A 23,156-nucleotide genomic window follows, 5' to 3' on the forward strand; every position below is an offset into this window, starting at 1 on the left:
ACACTACTAGAAATAAAATGACCAATAAGAACCTACTGTATAGTACAGCAACTCTACTCAATACTCTGTAATGACCTATGTGGGGATAGAATCTAAAGAAGAGTAGATATATGTAAATGTATAATTGATTCACTTTGCTATACAGCAGAAACTAACCCAATGCTGTGAATCAACTATACTCCAATAAAAATTAATTTTTAAATAAGTAAATAAAGGAATGAATAAATTAAAAAAAAATAAAATTTCCTGATGGCCCAGTGGTAAAGAATCCACCTACAATACAGGAGACACAGGTTTGATCCTTGGGGCCAGGAAAATCACCTGCAGGAGGAAATGGCAACCCAGTCCAATATTCTTGCCTGGGAAATCCCATGGACAGAAGAGCCAGGCAGGCTGCAGTCCATGGGGTTGCAAAGAGTCGAACATGACTGAGTGTACACACACACACACACACACACACACACACACACACACACACCAAAGACGCTATTTTTCATTTATCAAATTGTCGAAGTTTAAGTATCCTTGAAACTATATGAAAGAAGGAACTCTCAAGATCTATTTGGTAGGAATATAATTTGATGATTGGTATAACATTTTGGATGAAGATTGAACAATAACTACCAGTGTTAATAGCATGTCGTTATTTTAAAAGCATACACTTTTAAGTCTCCTAATATCTTCAGGTCCATATCTTCAGGTCCATGCCAATGACATCTCCTTAACCAGTCTCCCCTTTGATTTGCTGGTGGGGTGCCCTGCGACATGTGGGCACCTGGCTGTAACAGTATCTGAACGCCCCCAGATGGTGATTTGACAGATAAAATCAGGTCCTGTTTTCCTAGACTATCTATGGGTACTCCTCAAGAAATACCACATTGTTAATCTGATTAAATCCCCTTTACGTGCTCACAACTGTTGTACACAATTAGCTCATTTGTTTTGAGTGTTCAGAAATCAGAGGTACTGCCTATCTAGCTTTTTTGTAAGAATTACTTGATTGATGTTAGTAGAAAAAAAACAATAGCTATAATTTATTGAGTACACTCTATATGCCAAACATTGAGTTGAATCATCCCTAATATTCACAGTAATTCTGTTAGTTGGTTACACTGTCTCCAATTGACTGAGGAGGAAATTCATGCTTAGATAGAAAAACTGCCAAAGATCATAAAGCTAGTAAGTGACTGAGTCATGATTTGAACTTAGGCTTGATTGACTCCAAAGTATCACAGTATTTGCCTTTCTCAGTAGTTGGGAATCATATATAGAAATCACATGTGGTAAGATACCTACTTTTATTATTGGTTAGATTTATTCCTAAGTTTTTTATTCTTTTTGATGCTACTGTGAATGAAATTATTTTCTTCCTTCTTTTTTTTTGTTTTTCTTTTTGGCCATGTGACTCTAGAAATCTTAGTTTCCCAACCAGGGCCTGAACCCCTGCCCTTGGCAGTAAAAGTGAGGAGTCCTAACCACTGGACTGCCAGGGAATTCCCATGATATTGTTTTGTTAATTTCTTTTCAGATTACTTATTATTAGTGCATAGAAGCACAACTGACTTCCGTGTGTTGACATTGTATCCTGCAACTCTGCTGAATTTATTGGTTCTATTAGTGTGTGTGTGATCCTGTGTGTGTGCGATCCTTGGAGTTTTCTATGTATAATATCATGACGTACCTGTTCAGAGGTCATTTCACTTCTTTCTTCCTAACTTGAATGTCTCTTGTTTATTTTTATCACCTGATTTTCCTCCTAAGAACTTCCAATACTATGTTGAATCGAAGCAGCAAAAGCGCGCATCCTAATCTTGTTCCAGATATTAGGGGAAAGGCTTTTAGTCTTTCATCACTGAGTATATTAGCTGTGGGGTTTTCGTAATAGGTCTTATTTTGTTGAGGAAGTTTTCCTCTATTCCTAGTTTATTGATGTCATATAGTTTTGGTTTGTTTTGTGTTTTCTAACATTGTCTAGTAAAGTAATGCTCAAAATTCTCCAAGCCAGGCTTCAACAATATGTGAACCGAGAACTTCCAGATGTTCAAGCTGGATTTAGAACAGGCAGATAAACCAGAAATCAAATTGCTAATGTCTGTTGGATTATTGAAAAAGCAAGAGAGTTCCAGAAAAACATCTACTTCTGCTTTATCAGTTCAGTCCAGTTCAATTCAGTCGTTCAGTCGTGTCCAACTCTTTGTGACGTCATGGACTGCAGCACACCAGGCCTCCCTGTCCATCACCAACTCCCAGAGTTCACCCAAACCCATGTCCATTGAATCAGTGATGCCATCCAACCATCTCATCCTCTGCCATCCCCTTCTGCTCCTGCCCTCAATCTTTCCCAGCATCACAGTCTTTTCAAATGTGTCAGTCCTTTGCATCAGGTGGCCAAAGTATTGGAGTTTCAGCTTCAGCATCAGTCCTTCCAGTGAACACCCAGGACTGATCTCCTTTAGGATGGACTGGTTGGATCTCCTTGTAGTCCAAGGGACTCTCAAGAGTCTTCTCAACACCACAGTTAAAAAGCATTAATTCTTTTTTTTTTTTTTTTAAAAAGCATTAATTCTTAAACACTCAGCTTTCTTTATAGTCCAACCTCACATCCATACATGACCACTGGAAAACCATAGCTTTGACTAGACGGACCTTTGTTGGCAAAGTAATGTCTCTGCTTTTTAATATGCTGTCTAGGTTGGTCATAACTTTCCTTCCAAGGAGTAAGTGTCTTTTAATTTCATGGCTGCAATCACCATCTGCAGTGATTTTGGAGCCCAGAAAAATAAAGTCAGCCACTGTTTCCACTGTTTCCCCATCTATTTGCCATGAAGTGAAGGAAGTGGATGCCATGATCTTAGTTTTCTGAATGTTGAGCTTTAAGCCATTTTTTTCACTCTCCTCTTTCACCTTCATCAAGAGGCTCTTTAGTTCTTCTTCACTTTCTGCCATAAGGGTGGTGTCTTCTGCATATCTGACGTTATTGGATATTTCTCCGGCAATCTTGATTCCAGCGTGGGCTTCTTCCAGCCCAGCGTTTCTCATGATGTACTCTGCATGTAAGTTAAATAAGCAGGGTGACAATATACAGCCTTGATGTACTCCTTCTCCTATTTGGAACGAGTCTGTTGTTCCATGTCCAGTTCTAACTGTTGTTTCCTGACCTGCATACAGGTTTCTCAAGAGGCAGGTCAGGGAGTCTGGTATGCCCATCTCTTTCAGAATTTTCCACAGTTTATTGTGATCCACACAGTCCAAGGCTTTGGCATAGTCAATAAAGCAGAAATAGATGTTTTTCTGGAACTCTCTTGCTTTTTCGATGATCCATTGGATGTTGGCAATTTGATCTTTGATTCCTCTGCCTTTTCTAAAACTAGCTTGAACATCTGGAAGTTCATGGTTCATGTATTGCTGAAGCTTGGCTTGGAAAATTTTAAGCATTACTTTACTAGCATGTGAGATGAGTGCAATTGTTGACTATGCCAAAGCCTTTTACTGTGTGGATCACAACAAACTGTGGAAAATTCTTCAAGAGATGGGAATGGTTTTTCCAGTAGTCATATATGGATGTGGGAGTTGTACCACAAAGAAGGCTGAGCACCAAAGAATTGATGCTTTTGAACTGTGGTTATGGAGAAGATTCTTGAGAGTCCCTTGGACAGCAAGGAGATCCAAACAGTCCATCCTAAAGGAAATCAGTCCTTGAATATTTATTGGAAGGACTGATGTTGAAGCTGAAACTCCAATACTTAAAGGTCACCTGATGTGAAGAACTGACTCATTGGAAAAGACTCTGATGCTGGGAAAGATTGAAGGCAGGAGGAGAAGTGGATGACAGAGGATGAGATGGTTGGATGGCATCACCGACTCAATGGACATGAGTTTGAGTAAACTCCGGGAGTTGGTGATGGACAGGGAGGCCTGGCGTGCTGCGATTCATGGGGTCGCAAAGAGTCGGACACGACTGAGTGACTGAACTGAACTGACTGAACCTTGTCTTGACTCTGTTTTGAGGTCCTGGCTTGAAGCTGGTCACTTGTTCTTGAGCAATTAATCCACACCCCACAGCTTGAGCAATTAAGTCCACACCACAACCACTTCCCTTACAGGACTTTCTCACAAAGGCCAGTGTACATTTATCCCAGTTGCCCTGGAGTTCGGTACCAGACTGATAGGGACAGCCCCTCGGCCCCAGATTCTGCTGAAATTATTCAAATTAGTCAATCCACAAGAAGCCACAAAAACTAGCCAAGCTCCCCACAGCCCAGCTCACTACTGCTGCTGCTGCTAAGTCACTTCAGTTGTGTCCGACTCTGTGCGACCCCATAGACAGCAGCCCACCAGGCTCCCCCATCCCTGGGATTCTCCAGGGAAGAACACTAGAGTGGGTTGCCATTTCCTTCTCCAATGCTTGAAAGTGAAAAGTGAAAGTGAAGTCACTCAGTCGTGTCCGACTCTTAGCGACCCCACGGACTGCAGCCCACCAGGCTCCTCCGTCCATGGAATTTTCCAGGCAAGAGTACTGGAGTGGGGTGCCATTGCCTTCTCCACAGCTTACTACTATGCTGTCGCAAACTGCAACACCCTGCGTGGGCCTGCCTGGCAGCCTTCTCTGGCTTGGAGCTGCCTTTCGTCTGAGTGCTATTGTGTCCTGCTTCACCATCAAAAGAATCTTTAAATCTCATAAAACAGTTGATGCTGTGAGCAGAACACTGTGCATGGACTCTTGAGCAGCTCTGTGAATGGGGCTGTGCTTGTCTTACTGATTGGTTCCAAGCCCGGGTGAGAGCCACTTAGGATAAAATCTGTGCTTCTGATGAACTTGCCACATCTCTCCTTATGCTAATGTCCCAGATGGGGGAATATTCAACATGAGTAGTCCTCACTGGCTAAACTTGGCTTCTAGATACTAGCCCAGGAGGGCCCACCTTAGGGCAGCAGGAACACTGGGCATGCTCCTGGGTTTCGGGTCACAGCCTGTGTTTGGCAGAGGCTCGTTCATTCCAGGGCCCATTACATCTTTGGCATCGGTGTTTCTTTATTATTATTTGGAGCAGAACTTTTATTCTTCCCTGTGTTTTCTGGGTACCCCATGGAGGAAGGTGTTGGGTGGCTCCCCCACGGCAGAGAGCCAGCACCCCAGTCTCGATGTCTATGTTGCTCAGATGAGCTCTGGCCCCCACCTGTCCTCTTGGCAGTGTGGACCTCACTTCTCTCCAACCAACATGCTCCCCACACTCTCGGGGGATCGTGATCATCCCTGGGGACCAGTAGCCCAATGTTTAATCCAAAGGGGGCACTTGGCACAAGGACACCAATATCTTACTCCCATTCGGGACTCCCCCTCTCCAGAATGCCTACCTGAGTTACCCAGTTGCTTGAATAAGGCAAAACCCTGAGCCACTCTGCTCAGACTTCCATAAGTGCTGCCCGTATCAACATGCAGAAGGGCTGATACTCAGCACGAGCGGGCTAACTGCGCTGTCCAAGGTCAGGCTGCCTGCCGTAGCCTCCAAGTGCACACCCCAGGCCCTGGGAGGTGGCCTGGGAACCTGAAATGTTTAATTGTGTACTTTATTATATAAATTCTATGTATTACTTAAGTATATAAATTTCAAACAAAGGTCCATAATTTGACCCATTGGCAATCCAAAATTTACTTTTAAAATGTGTATAACAAAAAGTTAAATTGATGTGGGTTGACTCTTGTGCCTCTGCTGCATAGGTTCTAAAATAACTTAAATGTTTGCTAAAATATACTGATTGAACAAAGCTTCGTGGACTTAATCAATATGGGAGCTCAAGTCATAATTGTTGGCCAATATCTGGGATGTGGTAAATTTAAGAATGGTGGCCTTTTTAATCTCAGGGAAACAATCAAATATAAAAGAGAAAAAAATAATTATGCCTTGCCTAAATTTCCCATGGTCATAGTACCCTTTGCCTTAAAATATCCTGCAGTGACATAGACACTCAGCACAATGAGTAATACACTTCAGGGTTGCAGACATGACTGGTGATAACCAAAGTACACGTTTCCCTTCTCAAAACAAATACCGTTGGTCTCCTGTAAAAGGCACTGAGCAGAATTTACAGCCTCCAAGAGGTCCCTCGTAATAGGTTAAATTGAGAGAACTAATGCATTCCTTAACAGCTTCTGTTAACAAGTTACAAAATTACCAATAACCTGTTAAATAGGTCTCTGCCTTTCCCTGGGCCTTAATCTCTCTTAATTCAAGGTCTCTTGGTTGACTCATATTTTACACAAACTTTAAAAATCTTTCCCATCACCCTTTCCTGTATATAAAGGATGAAGTATCTCTCCTCCAAGTATACAGACTTATATGGCCCTTTAAGATTGTCTCTGTCCTTTACTATGCAAAGATGGGCACAATAAAAGACAGAAATGGCATGGACCTAACAGGAGCAGAGGATATTAAGAAAAAGTGGCAAGAATACACAGATGAACTATACAAAAAAGATCTTAATGACCCAGATAACCATGATGGTGTGATCACTCACCTAGAGTCAGACATCCTGGAGTCTGAAGTCAAGTGGGCCTTAGGAAGCATCACTACAAACAAAGCTAGTGGAGGTGATGGAATTCCAGCTGAGCTATTTCAAGTCCTAAATGATGTTGCTGCCCTCAGTATGCCAGCAAATTTGGAAAACTCAGCAGTGGTCACATTACTGGAAAAGGTCAGTTTTCATTTCAATCCCAAAGAAAGGCAATTGCCAAAGAATGTTCAAACTACCACACAATTGCACTCATATCACACACTAGCAAAGTAATGCTCAAAATTCTCCAAGTCAGGCTTCAACAGTATGTGAACCAAGAACTTCCAGATGTTCAAGCTGGATTTAGAAAAGGCAGAGACCAGAGATCAGATTGCCCACATTTGTTGGATCATCGAAAAAGCAAGAGAGTTCCAGAAAAACATCTACTTCTGCTTTGCTGACTACGCCAAAGCCTTTGACTATGTGGATCACAACAAACTGGAAAATTCTTCAAGAGACGGCAATACCAGACCACCTGACCTGCCTCTTGAGAAACCTGTATGCAGGTCAGAAACAACAGTTAGAACCAGACTGGTTCCAAATCAGGAAAGGAGTAAGTCAAGACTGCGTATTGTCACCCTGCTTATTTAACTTATATGCAGAGTACATCATGTGAAATGTGAAATGCTGGGCTGGATGAATCACAAACTGGAATCAAGATTGCCAGGAGAAATATCAATAACCTCAGATATGCAGATGACACAACCCTTATGGCAGAAAGCAAAGTGGAACTAAAGAGCCTCTTGATGAAAGTGAAAGAGGAGGGTGGCTTTAATGGCTGAAAACACAACATTCGAAAAACTAAGATCATGGCATCTGGTCCCATCACTTCATGGCAAATAAATGGGGAAACAAGGGAAACAGTGACAGACTATTTCTTGGGCTCCAAAATCACTGCAGATGGTGACTGCAGCCATGAAATTAAAAGATGCTTTCTCCTTGGAAGAAAAGCTATGACCAACCTAGACAGCATATTAAAAAGCAAAGACATTACTTTGCCAACAAAGATTCATCTAGTCAAAGCTATGTTTTTCCAGTAGTCATGTATGGATGTGAGAGTTGGAGCATAAAGAAAGCTGAGCGCCAAAGAATTGATGCTTTTGAACTGTGGTGTTGGAGAAGACTCTTGAGAGTCCCTTGGACAGCAAAGAGATCAAACCAGTCAGTCCTAAAGGAAATCAATCCTGAATATTCACTGAAAGGACTGATGTTGAAGCTGAAGCTTTGGCCACCTGATGCAAAGAACTGACTCATTGGAAAAGGCCCTAATTGCTGGGAAAGATTGAAGGCAGGAGAAGGGGATGACAGAAGATGAGATGGTTGGATGGCATCACTGACTCGATGGACATGAGTTTGAGCAAGCTCCAGGAGTTTGTGATAGACAGGGAGGCCTGGCGTGCTGCAGTCCATGGGGTCACAAAGAGTCAGACACGACTGAGCGACTGAACTGAACTGAATTGAAGATTGTCTCACCCTCTTTTTATAGATTTTCTATCCTGCTCCCATCCCATATGGCCTGAGGCCAGATCCAGGGAGCACACTCTACTGAGATCTGTTAGATCCAGATTGTTCCCTGAGCCACACACCTGCCCACTGGATATAAGAGCCCCTGTATAAACTTCCAGTGCCCCAGATCTTCCTCTGTATTCAGGTTATTGGAGGTAGATCATCAATCTTGCTTCCCATCTGATCCTCCCTAGGGAGTTAAAATAATTTTCCAGGGCCAGTGCCTCTATACAGTGAAAGATCCAGAGGAGAGAGAGAGAACTCCACTTAGTAAATGCAAATCACTTTCAGAGATAATAGTGGAATCAACATCATACCCCATAATAATACAACTAGAAAACCTCTCTTTGATAAAAATACATGGTGGCGGCGGGGCGGGGGATGCTCAGACCTCTGTCTTAGGCAATGAAACACTGTCAAGTAAAGCTGCACTCCATCCAGTCTATTGGTCATGAGGTTTTCATTAATTTGTGTTCTGGAGGCACAAGCCTTTCAAATAAGCCCTTGTTTCAACCAAGCATGATGTATTCTGAGGCCCACTTGCCATCCAATTTGGGCCAAAGACCTCACTAGCTTGCCTATCACCAACAAAACTGGCAAGCTATGACCAACCTAAATAGAGACGTTATTTTGCCAACAAAGGACCATCTAGTCAGAGCTATAGTTTTTCTAGTAGTTGTGTACAGATGTGAGAGTTGGACCATAAAGAAGGCTGAGCACTGAAGAATTGATCATTTTGAACTGTGGTGTCGGAGAAGACTCTTGAGTGTCTCTTGGACAGCACGGAGATCAAACAAGTCAATCCTAAAGGAAATCAACCCTGAATATTCATTGGAAGAACTAGTGCTGAAGCTCCAATACTTTGGCCACCTGATGTGAAGAACCAACTCATTGGGAAAGACCCTGATGCTGGGAAAGACCCTGATGCTGGGAAAGATGTAGGGCAGGAGGAGAAGGGGGTGACAGAGGATGAGATGGTTGGATGGAATCACCAACTCAATGGACATGAGTTTGAGCACACCCTGGGAGATAGTGATGGACAGGGATGCCTGGCATGCGGTAGTCCACGGGGTCACAAAGTGAGTCAGTCCTCACTTAGCGACTGAATAACAATATACCATCCAACAATGTAGCCAGACCCCTCACCTTGACTCAAGAAATACACCAAATATTATTTGTTACAAAAACACAACTCATCTTTTAATACACTCTTAAACTCTAACGAGAATGTTTTTAGAGACCCCAGAAATTTCAGGTCTATTTTCTTGGCCATGTGCTGTGCTCAGTCGTGTCCAACTCTTGGCTGATGCTGCATAAATGGGGAACTTGGGGCTCTTTGTATTTCTTTTTCCTCCTTTCTACCCTCAGGATAAATTGTTTTCTATTCAGTCTAGGGCAAATTATGCCCAATCTCTAGAAATCTCCTCTATTATTTAGGGGCCCTCAAATATACCCCAAAAATGGAACTCAAAACTGATATCCAAACATCAAGGAGTCGATTATAGTAGAGATTTTTAAAAAATGCTCTCTTGACCCAGTTTGAGACCCTGATCAGGGGTTGGTCAGCCCTCTTCTTGAGGAATTCACTCACTTCCTTTGAGGGCCTTTCACAGTCCAACCACTTTATAACAGGTAGTTTAAGTGGAAAGAAACATTACGATTTCTTTTGGTGATGTTAAAATGTACATTTAACTCTTATATAGGCCTATTTCTAGGTAAAGAATAAGATTAACATTTTATACAGACTGTAGACTCTAGATTACAACTTTCTGAGTTGCATTAGGTTTTTGTACTTTTTCTCCAAATCTTTCGTCTAATAAACCTCCCTTTCCCCCACCTTTCTTCTGCTTTTACTTCTCATTTTTTAAGGACCAGTTCTCATATTATTATAAATCATCCCAGATACAGTGTAGCTTCCTCTTAGGGGAAAGACAAGAAACATGTTCAAAAGCAAATACCGATCCTTTCAACACTGGACAACCTCTTTAATTTTCTGCGTTTATCTTGCCTGGGAAATGCCATGGGCAGAGGAGCCGAGGGGACAGGGGGCGGGGGTGGGGGTGGGGTGGGGGCTACAGTCCATGGATTCCCAAAGGAGTCAGACACGACTTAAAAGACTAAACAATAACAAATTCAAAATTTGCTTTATAAAGTGGAAATCAACCTGTCGGAGCATTCAGCTCTCACCAATGACCATTTCAATTAGATTCCAATAAATTATTAGTTGCTTTTGATACTTTGAACTTTCTTGTGTTAAGTGTGATTGTTTAATGGCTTTGTCTAGTATTTATAACTCCATTCATTGGAAACCCAGTAGGCATCAATTCATTCAGATTTAAATTAGATATTTAAAGTGTGGTTGTTGTTGTAGCTTGCTAAGTTGTGTCTGGCTGTTTGCAACCCCATGGACTGCAGCACACCAGGCTCCTCTGTCCTCCACTATCTCCTGGAGTTTGCTCAAATTCATGTCCATTTAAAGTGTAGGATGATGTAATATCACATATCAACTATACTCCAGTTCAAAAGAAAGGGGGAAAAGTAAGAATAATAAGGACAAATGCTCTTATCAGCAGATTTTGATTTGAAATTAAGCTGTTCCTCATATAGACAGAGGTAGCACCCCTAGGGTTATTTATTTAATCATAACTCTGTAGAACAATTCCAGAAGGCCAGTTTACTCATAATAATTACTGAGAAAATGTCCACATTGAAAATAAATGAGTAAAGTGTAGGATGATAGTGAAGTGGAATTTTATTTTATTTTATTTTATTTTGCTACCCCACATGGTATGCAGGATCTTAATTCCCCAACCAGGGATAGAACCTATTGCCCCTGCAGTGGAAGTGAGCAGTGTTAACCACTGGAGCTGGGATTTTATTTTTTAAATTAAATGAACACCAAATTTAAAACAAAGAGTTTGAAGCGCCCTTCACCATATCTTGAGACTGTCAGTGAAGAAGCACAAGACCCATTCACACGAACCCACCTCCCTGGATTTACAAGAGAGTGAAGCTCTAACCACTTTCAACCACCCTGTAAAATTACCAAGAAATAACAAAATAAAGTTCAAAGTAAGTTAGATGCTCTGTGTGTCAAATATTGCGTGTGTGTTCTTTTTTCTTTCGGAAGGGAAGTTCAGGTTCACTCTTGCTTAGTAGACGTGAATGAAAGCAACAGGAGGGGCACAGTGTTACTTCCTCTCATCAAATTCTTGCTGAGTTTGTTGCCTGGCCAACAACAAACTTAATTTAAACCATCACTTCAGTAAGCAGAAATGGAAATGACACTGGCGAGAGGAACTGCGTCTTTCACTTTATTATTTTTGTGTTTTTAATTCATTTTATTTGCTTTATTATTTTTGGCTGCACAGGGTCTTCATTGCTGCACTCAGACTTTAGTTGCAATGAGTCGGGGCTACTCTCTAGTTGCAGCGCTTGGGCTTCTCATTGTGATGGCTTTTCTTGCGGCGGAGCAGAGGCTCTACACTCAGTAGTTGTGGTGCATGGGCTTACTTGCCCCACGGCATGTGGGATCTTCCTGGACCAGGGATTGAACTGGTGTGCTCTGCATTGCAAGGTGGCTCTTAACCACTGGCCCACAAGGGCCAGTATGCGCATGCGCCTGTACTTTAGAGAAAGAATTCACAAAGAAAAAGAAATGCCTTCTGGAATTTCAGACAACTCAGAGCAGGATTAATGTCCTTTCGGAACAGTGGTTGTGAAAGGAGACCAGTGAGCATAGTTCAAACTGTCATCTGCTTTGAGGGAAATGTAACTGTTTATCTGCTGCTGCTGCTGCTGCTAAGTCGCTTCAGTTGTGACCGACTCTGTGTGACCCCATAGACGGCAGCCCATCAGGCTCCCCCATCCCTGGGATTTTCTAGGCAAGAGTACTGGAGTGGGGTGCCATTGCCTTCTCCTAACTGTTTATCTAGGTCCATAATATACTGATCACATAATAAACTGATGGGAAGATTTTGTTTTGGAATCATCATTAACATATTATATTAATTTCAGGTATACAACATAGTGATTCAGTATCTTTATGCATTTTGATCACAATAAGTCAAGTTATAATCTGTCACCATGCAAACTTGTTCTCAGATTATTGTCTCTATTCCCTATCCATTATATACTGGTGACTTACTTATTCTGTAGCTGGAAGTTTGTACCTCATCTGTTCTCCTGCCCACCCTCTCTGATAACCACCAGTTTCTTCACTGTATCTGTGAGTCTGTTTCTGTTTTGTTTATTTTGGTTCTTTCAAGCCCACATATGGACATATATCACAGTTTTAATTCCCTTAAAAAGGGAAAAATAAAGTTTTTTACTGTAGCACCTACTGCCATAATAGATAAATAAGTTAATGCATAATTAAGAAACATACACTGGAGAGAAACTAACCTGTGTTGTTTTTAGAAGCCAGCATGAATTGAGGGCTATTCATATCTCGATGGGAAGTGGTATTATGCCTAAACTAATAATTGTATTATGAGCTCACCATAAAAATTATCCTGGGCAGCCATTCATTAGTTCAGCCAACATTATGGAAAGCCTGATATGTACAAGAAGTTATAAGGCATAAGAGATGGGCGTGTTGGATTATGGAAGGAGGGAATTTTATGTAGTGATGTCTAACACATCACTCCAAACTTTTTAAATTTAGTACATCACATTGTTTATGTTTGTTCTTCTGGAATTGTTGGGGCAGGACTTGTGGGGACAACTCGTCTCTGCCTTCTGGGGCATCAGCTGGAGTGACTCAACTGGGGTTGGAAAATCCGCTCCCAATGTGGCATCCTCAATGGCCATCTTCTGGGTGCTCCGTTGGAGATACCGGCCAGACAGTTGGTTCTCCTCCCTGTTACCTTGCACAAGGCTAGGCTGGGCTTCTCGCCGCATGGCCACTGGGTTCTGAAAGGAAGCGGGAAAGTCCTCATGTGCCAATGCTTATCCAGCCTTGGCTAGCTGCGTGCTTACTAATATCCCATTGGCCGAAGCTGGTCACATGGTCAAATCCAGGGTCAATGTGGAGCCCACTCAAGGGTCTGAATACTGAAGGGCAGCCTGGTCCATTGGAGCCGGCAGTGTTAACCGACCATGGAAGAGTGACTGGAGAGTCACACACGAATACATCCTGTCCTGCCTTCGGTGGCTCACAGAGGAGAAACCTTCTGAATACTGGGAATGTTTTACTGCACATCCCAATGCGTAGATGTAGTGGATAAATCATTTACTCAGGACAGTTACCTGCTTATGCTATATAGCCTATGCTATATAGCTTATGCTATTATAGATGTGACAACAGAGGCTCAGAAAAATGTAACCACAAGGTGGTATGCCCAATGCTGGGGCCCAGGAAAGGGCATTTTGCACCTGAAACAAATGTATTTCTTGCTCTCATTTCTGCAGTCAAGTCAAGATAGCGACAGGTTTCACCTGTTCCAGGTTTTCTTCCCTCGTTTGTATAAAGTGTTGCAGCAGCTTGCATTATGTCCTCAGGTAAAGCTCTCTTCTTGCTGTGTTTCATTTTCCTCCTTTCTCAAACAAGGAAGTTGGATTCAATGATCTCCACAGTTCCTGCTGATTGTTATATTTTACTATATAACATGACAGTGAGAAATGGAAAATTTCCTGCCATATCAGTAAACAAGGATGTCACAGTTATCGGCAATTGCAGCCCTCCAACCTGAGCTGATCAGCCCTGAGGGAACAGAAGGAAAGAATACCTGCCATTTAGCAGCCATCGGACTGTAGCCACTGAGGAAACTCAAGATGTGAAAACATAGGATACTGGCCCCAGGTAGCTAAGGTGTATATCAAAGGAATGATTTCAGTGAAACCAGACTCTTGCATCTTCCTATACATAAAAAGGTGCTAAATTCCTTGAAAAGTGTTAGACACTCAGTCCTGTCTGACTCCTTGTGACCCCATGGGGTGTAGCCCACCAGGCTCCTCTCCCATGGAGTTCTCCAGGCAAGAATACTGGGGTGGGTTGCCATTTCCTTCTCCAGGGGATCGTCCCAACCCAGGGGTCTCCTGCACTGCGAGCAGATTCTTTACCATCTGAGCCACCAGGAAAGTCCTGAGAAACCTGGAAGTCTGGTTTCTTTAATTAGATGGTTTCTTTAATTAATGATTTAATTGATACTCCTGACTACTTGCGCTTGGTTGGAAAACTCCTATATATCTTTGTTCCTCCTCTTGCCTCCTCTGAATAGTTTCTCAGAGCTATCTAAAATGCTATCTCCCGGGCTGCATTTCTCATTTTACCCCCAAGCAAACTTACTTCCCAACTCTCTAAAAAAATTGAGTAATTAAAAAATAATAACAACCATACCATGTTACATTAACAATGAAAAAAAAGTGTTCTTTTTTTTTGACAAGCATATTCCTTACACTAGTTGAAGTCAGTAAAGCTAATTGGTAACTAAATAGTGAATCTGAATTTTCTCTGGATGTGTCTATTTGTTCCCTAACAGAGTCTGATCACGTAAAGCAGAACAGAATGAGTTAGGACTGGCTCGTGGCTTTGCCAAAGCCAGCTTTTCCTCTCATGTGAAACTTGGTCTCTTTGATCAAAAGGTTAATTTCTACATTATTTGCCTTACAAGGTTGCTGAAAAGATAAAGTGAGATAACAGAAGTGAAAGTACTTAGCTTTAATTAGGGACTGAGAGATTTTTTCTGTTCCTCTAATCACATTCTACTAGATTTCTGACAGCCATGCATCAGACTTCAGTTTGAAGAAAAAAAAAAAATAGAGGAATTCACTCTGAGTCAGATATTCATCAACTTCTAGAGTATTAGCTCTGCTCATATCAAAGGGTGAAGTCTTAATTCTTTCAACGTTCTCTGTCACAGTGTCTGTGACTCTTTTAATAAAACCCAAGGGACTGTACATGAAAAAGAAAAAAGAAGACATTTCTAAGAAGCAATATAAAACACTTCTGAGACTGTGGTGTTTTTCTTTTGAATGTGCCAAGTAGAAAAGCTGTCTTTTTTTTTTTTTTTTTAACTTCAGTTTCACTTTCAAAATTGCAGCACACTCCCCAGATGAAAACGAACTGGATTTGGACTAATAAAAAAAAGGAATGGTCAGCTGTTGTCACAGTAAGTGAAGGTATGTTTTTTACATTCTTGTTGGGATAGGAGCTCTCATGTTGGATAAAGCTAGAATCACGTTGGTTTTAACATTCTTTGGTCTTTATTTGATCTGGTGCTTGAAATGGAGTCAGAATCATTCAACAAGGAGAACAGAGGAAAGGGGAGAGGATGAAGAAGTGGGGAGAAATATATGGTAACACAGAGGACAAGTGACAGCAATAATTTCTAATTAACATGAGAAAACATCTTGTGTGGTATTCTGTTTTTTTGTGATGTTCCATAGTGGGAAAGCACACTGAGGAGGTGATAGAAATCATTCTGCAACTGCCTTCTTAAGAGAAACAAACAAAAAATCACATCTTTTCTTAAAGGTACAAAGCCCTCTGAGCTTTAAAGAACTTATCTCCTTTTCTCAGTGTTTTTGGCTGGAGAGGAGATAGGGGCTGACATTCTTTAATAAATCTGACTATGAGAAAACATCCAGGCTTTCCTAGGAGTAAGCAAATAGCTTTCTTTGGCCTAAAAAGGAAAACGGAAGAAGATGAGACATGGAAAAATGTCCAGAAGTGTAGAAAGGTCAGAAATGAGTAGATGTGGGTTGATCAGCCTCAGGCAGTACTGGTTTGGGGAAGCTGGCTCCAAATTTTCAAGTAGGATTACATGTTAGTGTGTGTCTGCATAAATTTAGGGGGAAATGTTGTGAATTTACAAACCAAACTGTACAAGCCAAACTATAAATAAGGATTAAGCAGCCTGGCTCCAGATGCCATGTCCCAAACATTATTGTCTTTCACTTAGAAAAGTGAAATGTGTAATCCTAAGTTTTCCAAAATTGCAAGGCTCAGTGAATTTACTTTTCATCTCTTTCAGCCTTTCTTTGTTTCTATTACATCTCATGAAACATCAGCTCTTCACTCTCATCTCATTCTCTTGCTGTGTTTTTGTTTATTTTACTGAAGTACATTCTAGAATTAAAGTCTTTTATGCAGGTTGCTTAGTTATAAACTTACTGAGTCTGTGCATGTTTCAAAATGCTTTTTCCCCTTACCTTTAATTGTTCAGCCTGACATGAAATTTGAGGTTCAAAATTATTCCCCATGAATGTTTTGAAAACTTATCACTATTGTTTTCTAGTGACTTATGTTGCTGGTGAAAAGCTTTGTAGCAATCAGGATCTCTTTCCTGTGGAAGTAGTGGATCATATGTTCTCCTTAGAGAGTTTTAGGATATTTTTGGTGAGTGATCACAATTCTGAAGTTTCATAAGAATATGTGTATTTTTCCTTTTTCACTCACACTGCCTGGCATTTGGTGAATCTTTTCTAGCAGATGAAGTGTTATCTTCAGATCTGGGAATGTCTTTCAGTCCTTACATGTTTTATAAATGGCTTAATCCTTCTTGGTAATTCTAATTTCTAGCTGTAGCCCTTGTGGAAGTGGTAAATGTCACCTAGACAAGGAGGGGAGTGTATTTAGGGGACTGTGCCTATGAGCTGGTAAATAGAGGTCCTACCCTTATGGTACTAGGAGAAGAGTCTTAGGAATAGGTTTTAAAGTGAGAAATATAACAATATACTAAATGAAATAAAAAATAACTAAGGAGAAATGTGAAGAGGATGAGGAAAGAGTATAATTAAGTTCTCTATTTGAGGGTGGGGGTGTGAAGAAACTACTTAAAGTCTGGAAATAAAGAAGTAGAAACATAAGCATATTATTCAGGTTTGTGGAAGGGACCATGAGAATTAAAAGTAGAAGCTGTCAAGAGGTTTACCTTGGAAGGTTGCAACTGTGCCGTGCGCTGTGCTTAGTCACTCAGTGTGTCCGCCTCTTTGTGACCCCATTGACTGTAGCCCACCAGGCTCCTCTGTCCATGGGATTCTCCAGGCAAGAATACTGGAGTGGGTTGCCATGCCCTCCTCCAGGAGATCTTCCCGACCCAGGGATCAAACCCAAGTCTCCCACATTGCAGGCGGGTTCTTCACCCCTAAGTCACCAGGGAAGGGGGAGAGTTTGTGGGTTCCATTTGTGACTTTTTTGTGCTGATTCAATCCACTTGATGTATTGCTTGTATAAAACATACTTGTTTATCATAAATGTTGTGAGTATCAAGAAGACACATAGTCATGTTTGGTTGCATATTATTACAAGGAATAAACCAATGAATATGAAAGTGCATGTTATTAATGCTGTCCATTATTTCTATGTTTTTCTTCATAAGGCAAAATCATGAGCAGGCCTTTGCCTTATCATATCTACTTTTTTGGGGGACTGTTGACCTGTTGGATACTGTGTACCTCTTCTGCCAACAAATGTACTGTTAGACATGAAGTAGCTGATTGTAGTCATCTGAAGTTGACTCAAATACCTGATGACCTCCCAACAAACATAACTGTGTTGAATCTTACCCATAATCAACTCAGAAGATTGCCACCTGCCAATTTTACAAGATACAGCCAACTTACTATCTTGGATGGGGGATTTAACTCCATCTCAAAGCTGGAGCCAGAACTGTGTCAAAGTCTCCCTTGGTTGGAAGTTTTGAACCTCCAGCACAATGAGATATCCCAGCTTTCTGATAAAACCTTTATTTTCTGCATGAATTTGACTGAACTCCATCTAATGTCCAACTCAATCCAGAAAATTAAAAATGATCCCTTTAAAAACCTGAAGGTAAGAAAAATGAACATTTTCATGTAAGAAGTGAAAAATATATTATCAAATGTTGTTTTCAAGTCATCTATGCATCATTAGACTTTGTAGCCATCAAGATGAAGAATGAGAAGTCTGATCTACATAAATGGGAAGAGGGGGACCCCACACTCAGATATGACCATTATGATTGGAAATATTTTCAAAAGAGCAAATACTGTCTTAAGTCAGTTTCAATCTTAATTTTAAAGAACTCTCATCTCTCACATCCTTCCACTTGAAACAGAACTTAGATATAAGATGTTGAGACCAGAGACGAATCAGAATATCCCATGATGAAAGGCAAATAAACTCTCAGTACTGCTGATTTAGTACCTGCAGTGATGGAAAAGTGTCGAGTCCAAAATCTGATTTAAATAAAGTTACAAACTGATGCATGATAAAGCAAATTGTTCAGTGAAAAATTACCTCCTTTTGATTTATGAAATCTTCTACAGTATTGCTTTTCCAGTGGCTACCACCTTTTTCTTGTCAGCACTTTACTTGAATTGTAGATCTATGCAAAACGTATGCTAGTGTCTTTATTTTTTTTTCCTTTTTTTTTTCTCGTTTATTTATATTAGTTGGAGGCTAATTACTTTACAATATTGTAGTGGTTTTTTGCCATACATTGATATGAATCAGCCATGGATTTACATGTATTCCCCATCCTGAACCCCCCTCCCACCTTCCTTCCCATCCCATCCCTCTGGGTCATCCTAGTGCCCCAGCCCTGAGCACTTGTCTCATGCATCAGACCTGGACTGGTGATCTGTTGCACAATTGATAATATACATGTTTCAATGCTATTCTCTCAGATCATCCCACACTCACCTTCTCCCATAGAGTCCAAAAGTCTGTTCTATATATCTGTGACTCTTTTTTCGTCTTGCATATAGGGTTATCGTTACCATCTTTCTAAATTCCATATATATGTGTTAGTATACTGTATTGGTGTTCTTTTTTTCTGGCTTATTTCACTCTGTATAATGGGCTCCAGTTTCATCCATCTCATTAGAACTGATTCAAATGTATTCTTTTTAATGGCTGAGTAATATTCCATCATGTGTATGTACCACAGCTTTCTTATCCATTCATCTGCTGATGGGCATCTAGGTTGCTTCCATGTCCTGGCTATTATAAACAGTGCTGTGATGAACATTGGGGTACATGTGTCTCTTTCAGTTCTGGTTTCCTCAGTGTGTATGCCCAGGAGTGGGATTGCTGGGTCATATGGCAGTTCTATTTCCAGTTTTTTAAGGAATCTCCACACTGTTCTCCATAGTGGCTGTACTAATTTGCTTTCCCACCAACAGTGTAAGAGGGTTCCCTTTTCTCCACACCCTCTCCAGCATTTATTTCTTGTAGACTTTTGGGTAGCAGCCATTCTGACTGGCATGTAATGGTACCTCATTGTAGTTTTGATTTGCATTTCTCTGATAATGAGTGATGTTGAGCATCTTTTCATGTGTTTGTTAGTCATCTGTAGGTCTTCTTTGGAGAAATGTCTGTTTAGATCTTTGGCCCATTTTTTGATTGGGTCATTTATTTTTCTGGAATTGAGCTGCAGGAGTTGCTTGTATATTTTTGAGATTAGTCCTTTGTTGCTTCATTTGCTATTATTTTCTCCCATTCAGAAGGCTGTCTTTTCACCTTGATTATAGTTTCCTTTGTTGTGCAAAAGCTTTTAAGTTTAATTAGGTCCCACTTGTTTATTTTTGCTTTTATTTCCAATATTCTGGGAGGTGGGTCATAGAGGATCTTGCTGTGATTTATGTCGGAGAGTGTTTTGCCTGTGTTCTCCTCTAGGAGTTTTATAGTTTCTGCTCTTACATTTAGATCTTTAATCCATTTTGAGTTTATTTTTGTGTATGGTGTTAGAAAGTGTTCTAGTTTCATTCTTTTACAAGTGGTTGACCAGTTTTCCCAGCACCACTTGCTAAAGAGGTTGTCTTTTCTCCATTGTATATTCTTGCCTCCTTTGACAAAGATAAGGTGTCCATAGGTACGTGGATTTATCTCTTGGCTTTCTATTTTGTTCCATTGATTTATATTTCTGTCTTTGTGCCAGTACCATACTGTCTTGATGACTGTGGCTTTGTAGTGGAGCCTGAAGTCAGGCAGGTTGATTCCTCCAGTTCCATTCTTCTTTCTCAAGATTACTTTGGCTATTCGAGGTTTTTTGTATTTCCATACAAATTGTGAAATTATTTGTTCTAGTTCTGTGAAAAATACCGTTGGTACCTTGATAGGGATTGCATTGAATCTATAGATTGCTTTGGGTAGTATATTCATTTTTCACTATATTGATTCTTCCAATCCATGAACAGGGTATATTTCTCCATCTATTTGTGTCCTCTGATTTCTTTCATCAGTGTTTTATAGTTTTCTATATATAGGTCTTTTGTTTCTTTAGGTAGATATACTCCTAAGTATTTTATTCTTTTCATTGCAATGGTGAATGGTATTGTTTCCTTAATTTCTCTTTCTGTTTTCTCATTGTTAGTGTATAGGAATGCAAGGGATTTCTGTGTGTTAATTTTATAGCCTGAAACTTTACTATATTCATTGATTAGCTCTAGTAATTTTCTGGTAGTGTCTTTAGAGTTTTCTATGTAGAGTATCATGTCATCTGCAAACAGTGAGAGTTTTACTTCTTCTTTTCCTATCTGGATTCCTTTTATTTCTTTTTCTGCTCTGATTGCTGTGGCCAAAACTTACAAAACTATGTTGAATAGTATGGTGAGAGTGGGCACACTTGCCTTGTTCCTGACGTTAGGGGAAATGCTTTCGATTTTTCACCATTGAGAATAATGTTTGCTGTGGGTTTGTCATATATATGACATTATGTTGAGGTATGTTCCTTCTATTCCTGCTTTCTGGAGAGTTTTTATCATAAATGGATGCTGAATTTTGTCAAAGGCATTTTCTGCATCTTTTGAGATAATCATATGGTTTTTATCTTTCAATTTGTTAATGTGGTGTATTACATTGATTGATTTGCAGATATTAAAGAATCCTTGCATTCCTGGGATAAAGCCCACTTGGTCATGATGTATGATCTTTTTAATATGTTGATGGATTCTGTTTGCTAGAATTTTATTAAGGATTTTTGCTTCTATGTTCATCAGTGATATTGGCCTGTAGTTTTCTTTTTTTTTTTGTGGCATCTTTGTCTGGTTTTGGTATTAGGGTGATGGTGGCCTCATAGAATGAGTTTGGAAATTTTCCTTCCTCTGCAATTTTCTGGAAGAATTTGAGTAAGATAGGTGTTACCTCTTCTCTAAATTTTTGGTAGAATTCAGCTGTGAAGCCATCTGGTCCTGGGCTTTTGTTTGCTGGAAGATTTCTGAATACAGTTTCAATTTCCATGCTTGTGATGGGTCTGTTAAGATCTTCTATTTCTTCTTGGTTCAATTTTGGAAAATTATACTTCTCTAAGAATTTGTCCATTTCTTCCAATTTGTCCATTTTATTGGCATAGAGCTTCTGGTAGTAGTCTCTTATGATCCTTTGTATTTCTGTGTTGTCTGCTGTGATCTCTCCATTTTCATTTCTAATTTTGTTGATTTGATTCTTCTCCCTTTGTTTCTTGATGAGTCTGGCTAATGGCTTGTCAATTTTATTTACCTTTTCAAAGAACCAGCTTTTGGTTTTATTGATTTTTGCTATGGTCTCTTTTGTTTCTTTTGCATTTATTTCTGCCCTAATTTTTAAGATTTCTTTCCTTCTACTAACCCTGGGGTTCTTCATTTCTTCCTTCTCTAGTTGCTTTAGGTGTAGAGTTAGGTTATTTATTTGACTTTTTTATTGTTTCTTGAGGTAAGCCTGTATTGCTGTGAACCTTCCCCTTAGCACTGCTTTTAAAGTGTCCCATAGGTTTTGGGTTGCTGTGTTTTCATTTTCATTCATTTCTATGCGTATTTTGATTTCTTTTTTTATTTCTTCTATGATTTGTTGGTTATTCAGAAGCGTGTTATTTAGCCTCCATATGTTGGAATTTTTAATAGCTTTTTTCCTGTAATTGAGACATATCTTACTGCATTGTGGTCAGAAAAGATGACTGGAATGATTTCAGTTTTTTTGGAATTTGCCAAAGTTAGACTTATGGCCCAGGATGTGATATATTCTGGAGAAGGTTCCATGTGCACTTGAGAAAAAGTTGAAATTGATTGTTTTGGGGTGAAATGTCCTATAGATAGCAATTAGGTCTAGCTGGTCCATTGTGTCATTTAAAGTTTGTGTTTCCTTGTTAATTTTCTGATTAGTTGATCTGTCCATATGTGTGAGTAGGGTATTAAAGTCTCCCACTATTATTGTGCTATTGCTAATTTCCCCTTTCATACTTGCTAGCATTTGCCTTACATATTGCGGTGCTCCTATGTTGGGTGTATATATATTTTTAATTGTTGTATCTTCTTCTTGGATTGATCCTTTGATCATTATGTAGTGTCCTTTTTTGTCTCTTTTCACAGCCTTTATTTTAAAGTCTATTTTATCTGATATGAGTATTGCAACTCCTGCTTTCTTTTGGTCACTGTTTGCGTGAAATATTTTTTTCCAGCCCTTCACTTTCAGTCTGTATGTGTCCCTTGTTTTGAGGTGGGTCTCTTGTAGACAGCATATATAAGGGTCTTGCTTTTGTATCCATTCAGCCAGTCTTTGTCTTTTGGTTGGGGCATTCAACACATTTACATTTAAGGTAATTATTGATAAGTATGGTCCCATTGCCATTTACTTTGTTGTTTTGGGTTTGCGTTTATACAACCTTTCTGTGTTTCCTGTCTAGAGAAAATCCTTTAGCATTTGTTGAAGAGCTGGTTTGGTGGTGCTGAATTCTCTCAACTTTTGCTTGTCTGTAAAGCTTTTGATTTCTCCTTCATATCTGAATGAGATCCTTGCTGGGTACAGTAATCTGGACTGTAGGTTATTCTGTTTCATTACTTTAAGTATGTCCTGCCATTCCTTTCTGGCCTGAAGAGTTTCTATTGAAAGATCAGCTGTTATCCTTATGGGAATCCCCTTGTGTGTTATTTGTTGTTTTTCCCTTGCTGCTTTTAATATTTTTTCTTTGTGTTTGATCTTTGTTAATTTTATTAATATGTGTCTTGGGGTGTTTTGCCTTGGGTTTATCCTGTTTGGGACTCTCTGGGTTTCTTGGACTTGTGTGACTATTTCCTTCCCCATTTTAGGGAAGTTTTCAACTATTATCTCCTTGAGTATTTTCTCATGGCCTTTCTTTTCGTCTTCTTCTTCTGGGACTCCTATGATTCAAATGTTGGGGCATTTCACATTGTCCCAGAGG

General features: G+C 40.1%; 1 protein-coding gene across 5 annotated transcripts in view; it reads left to right on the forward strand.

Moving 5' to 3' along the window:
- TLR3 (toll like receptor 3) overlaps window positions 1–23,156 on the forward strand; it is a 36,627-nt gene that overhangs the window by 2,839 nt on the left and 10,632 nt on the right. Inside the window, exons 1-3 of one of the 5 annotated variants that reach the window (XM_043893777.1) lie at window positions 14,843–15,180; window positions 16,299–16,399; window positions 17,382–17,833. In XM_043893777.1, the coding sequence (XP_043749712.1) occupies window positions 17,390–17,833 (444 nt within the window). In that variant the 5' untranslated portion in view covers window positions 14,843–15,180; window positions 16,299–16,399; window positions 17,382–17,389. Of the gene's footprint in view, window positions 1–14,842; window positions 15,181–16,298; window positions 16,400–17,381; window positions 17,834–23,156 lie in introns of those variants that run through there. The other 4 variants (XM_043893776.1, XM_043893775.1, XM_043893773.1 and 1 more) reach the window with 4 other exon arrangements.

This window comes from Cervus elaphus, chromosome 32, assembly GCF_910594005.1.
Source record: "Cervus elaphus chromosome 32, mCerEla1.1, whole genome shotgun sequence".
Lineage (NCBI taxonomy): Eukaryota > Metazoa > Chordata > Mammalia > Artiodactyla > Cervidae > Cervus > Cervus elaphus.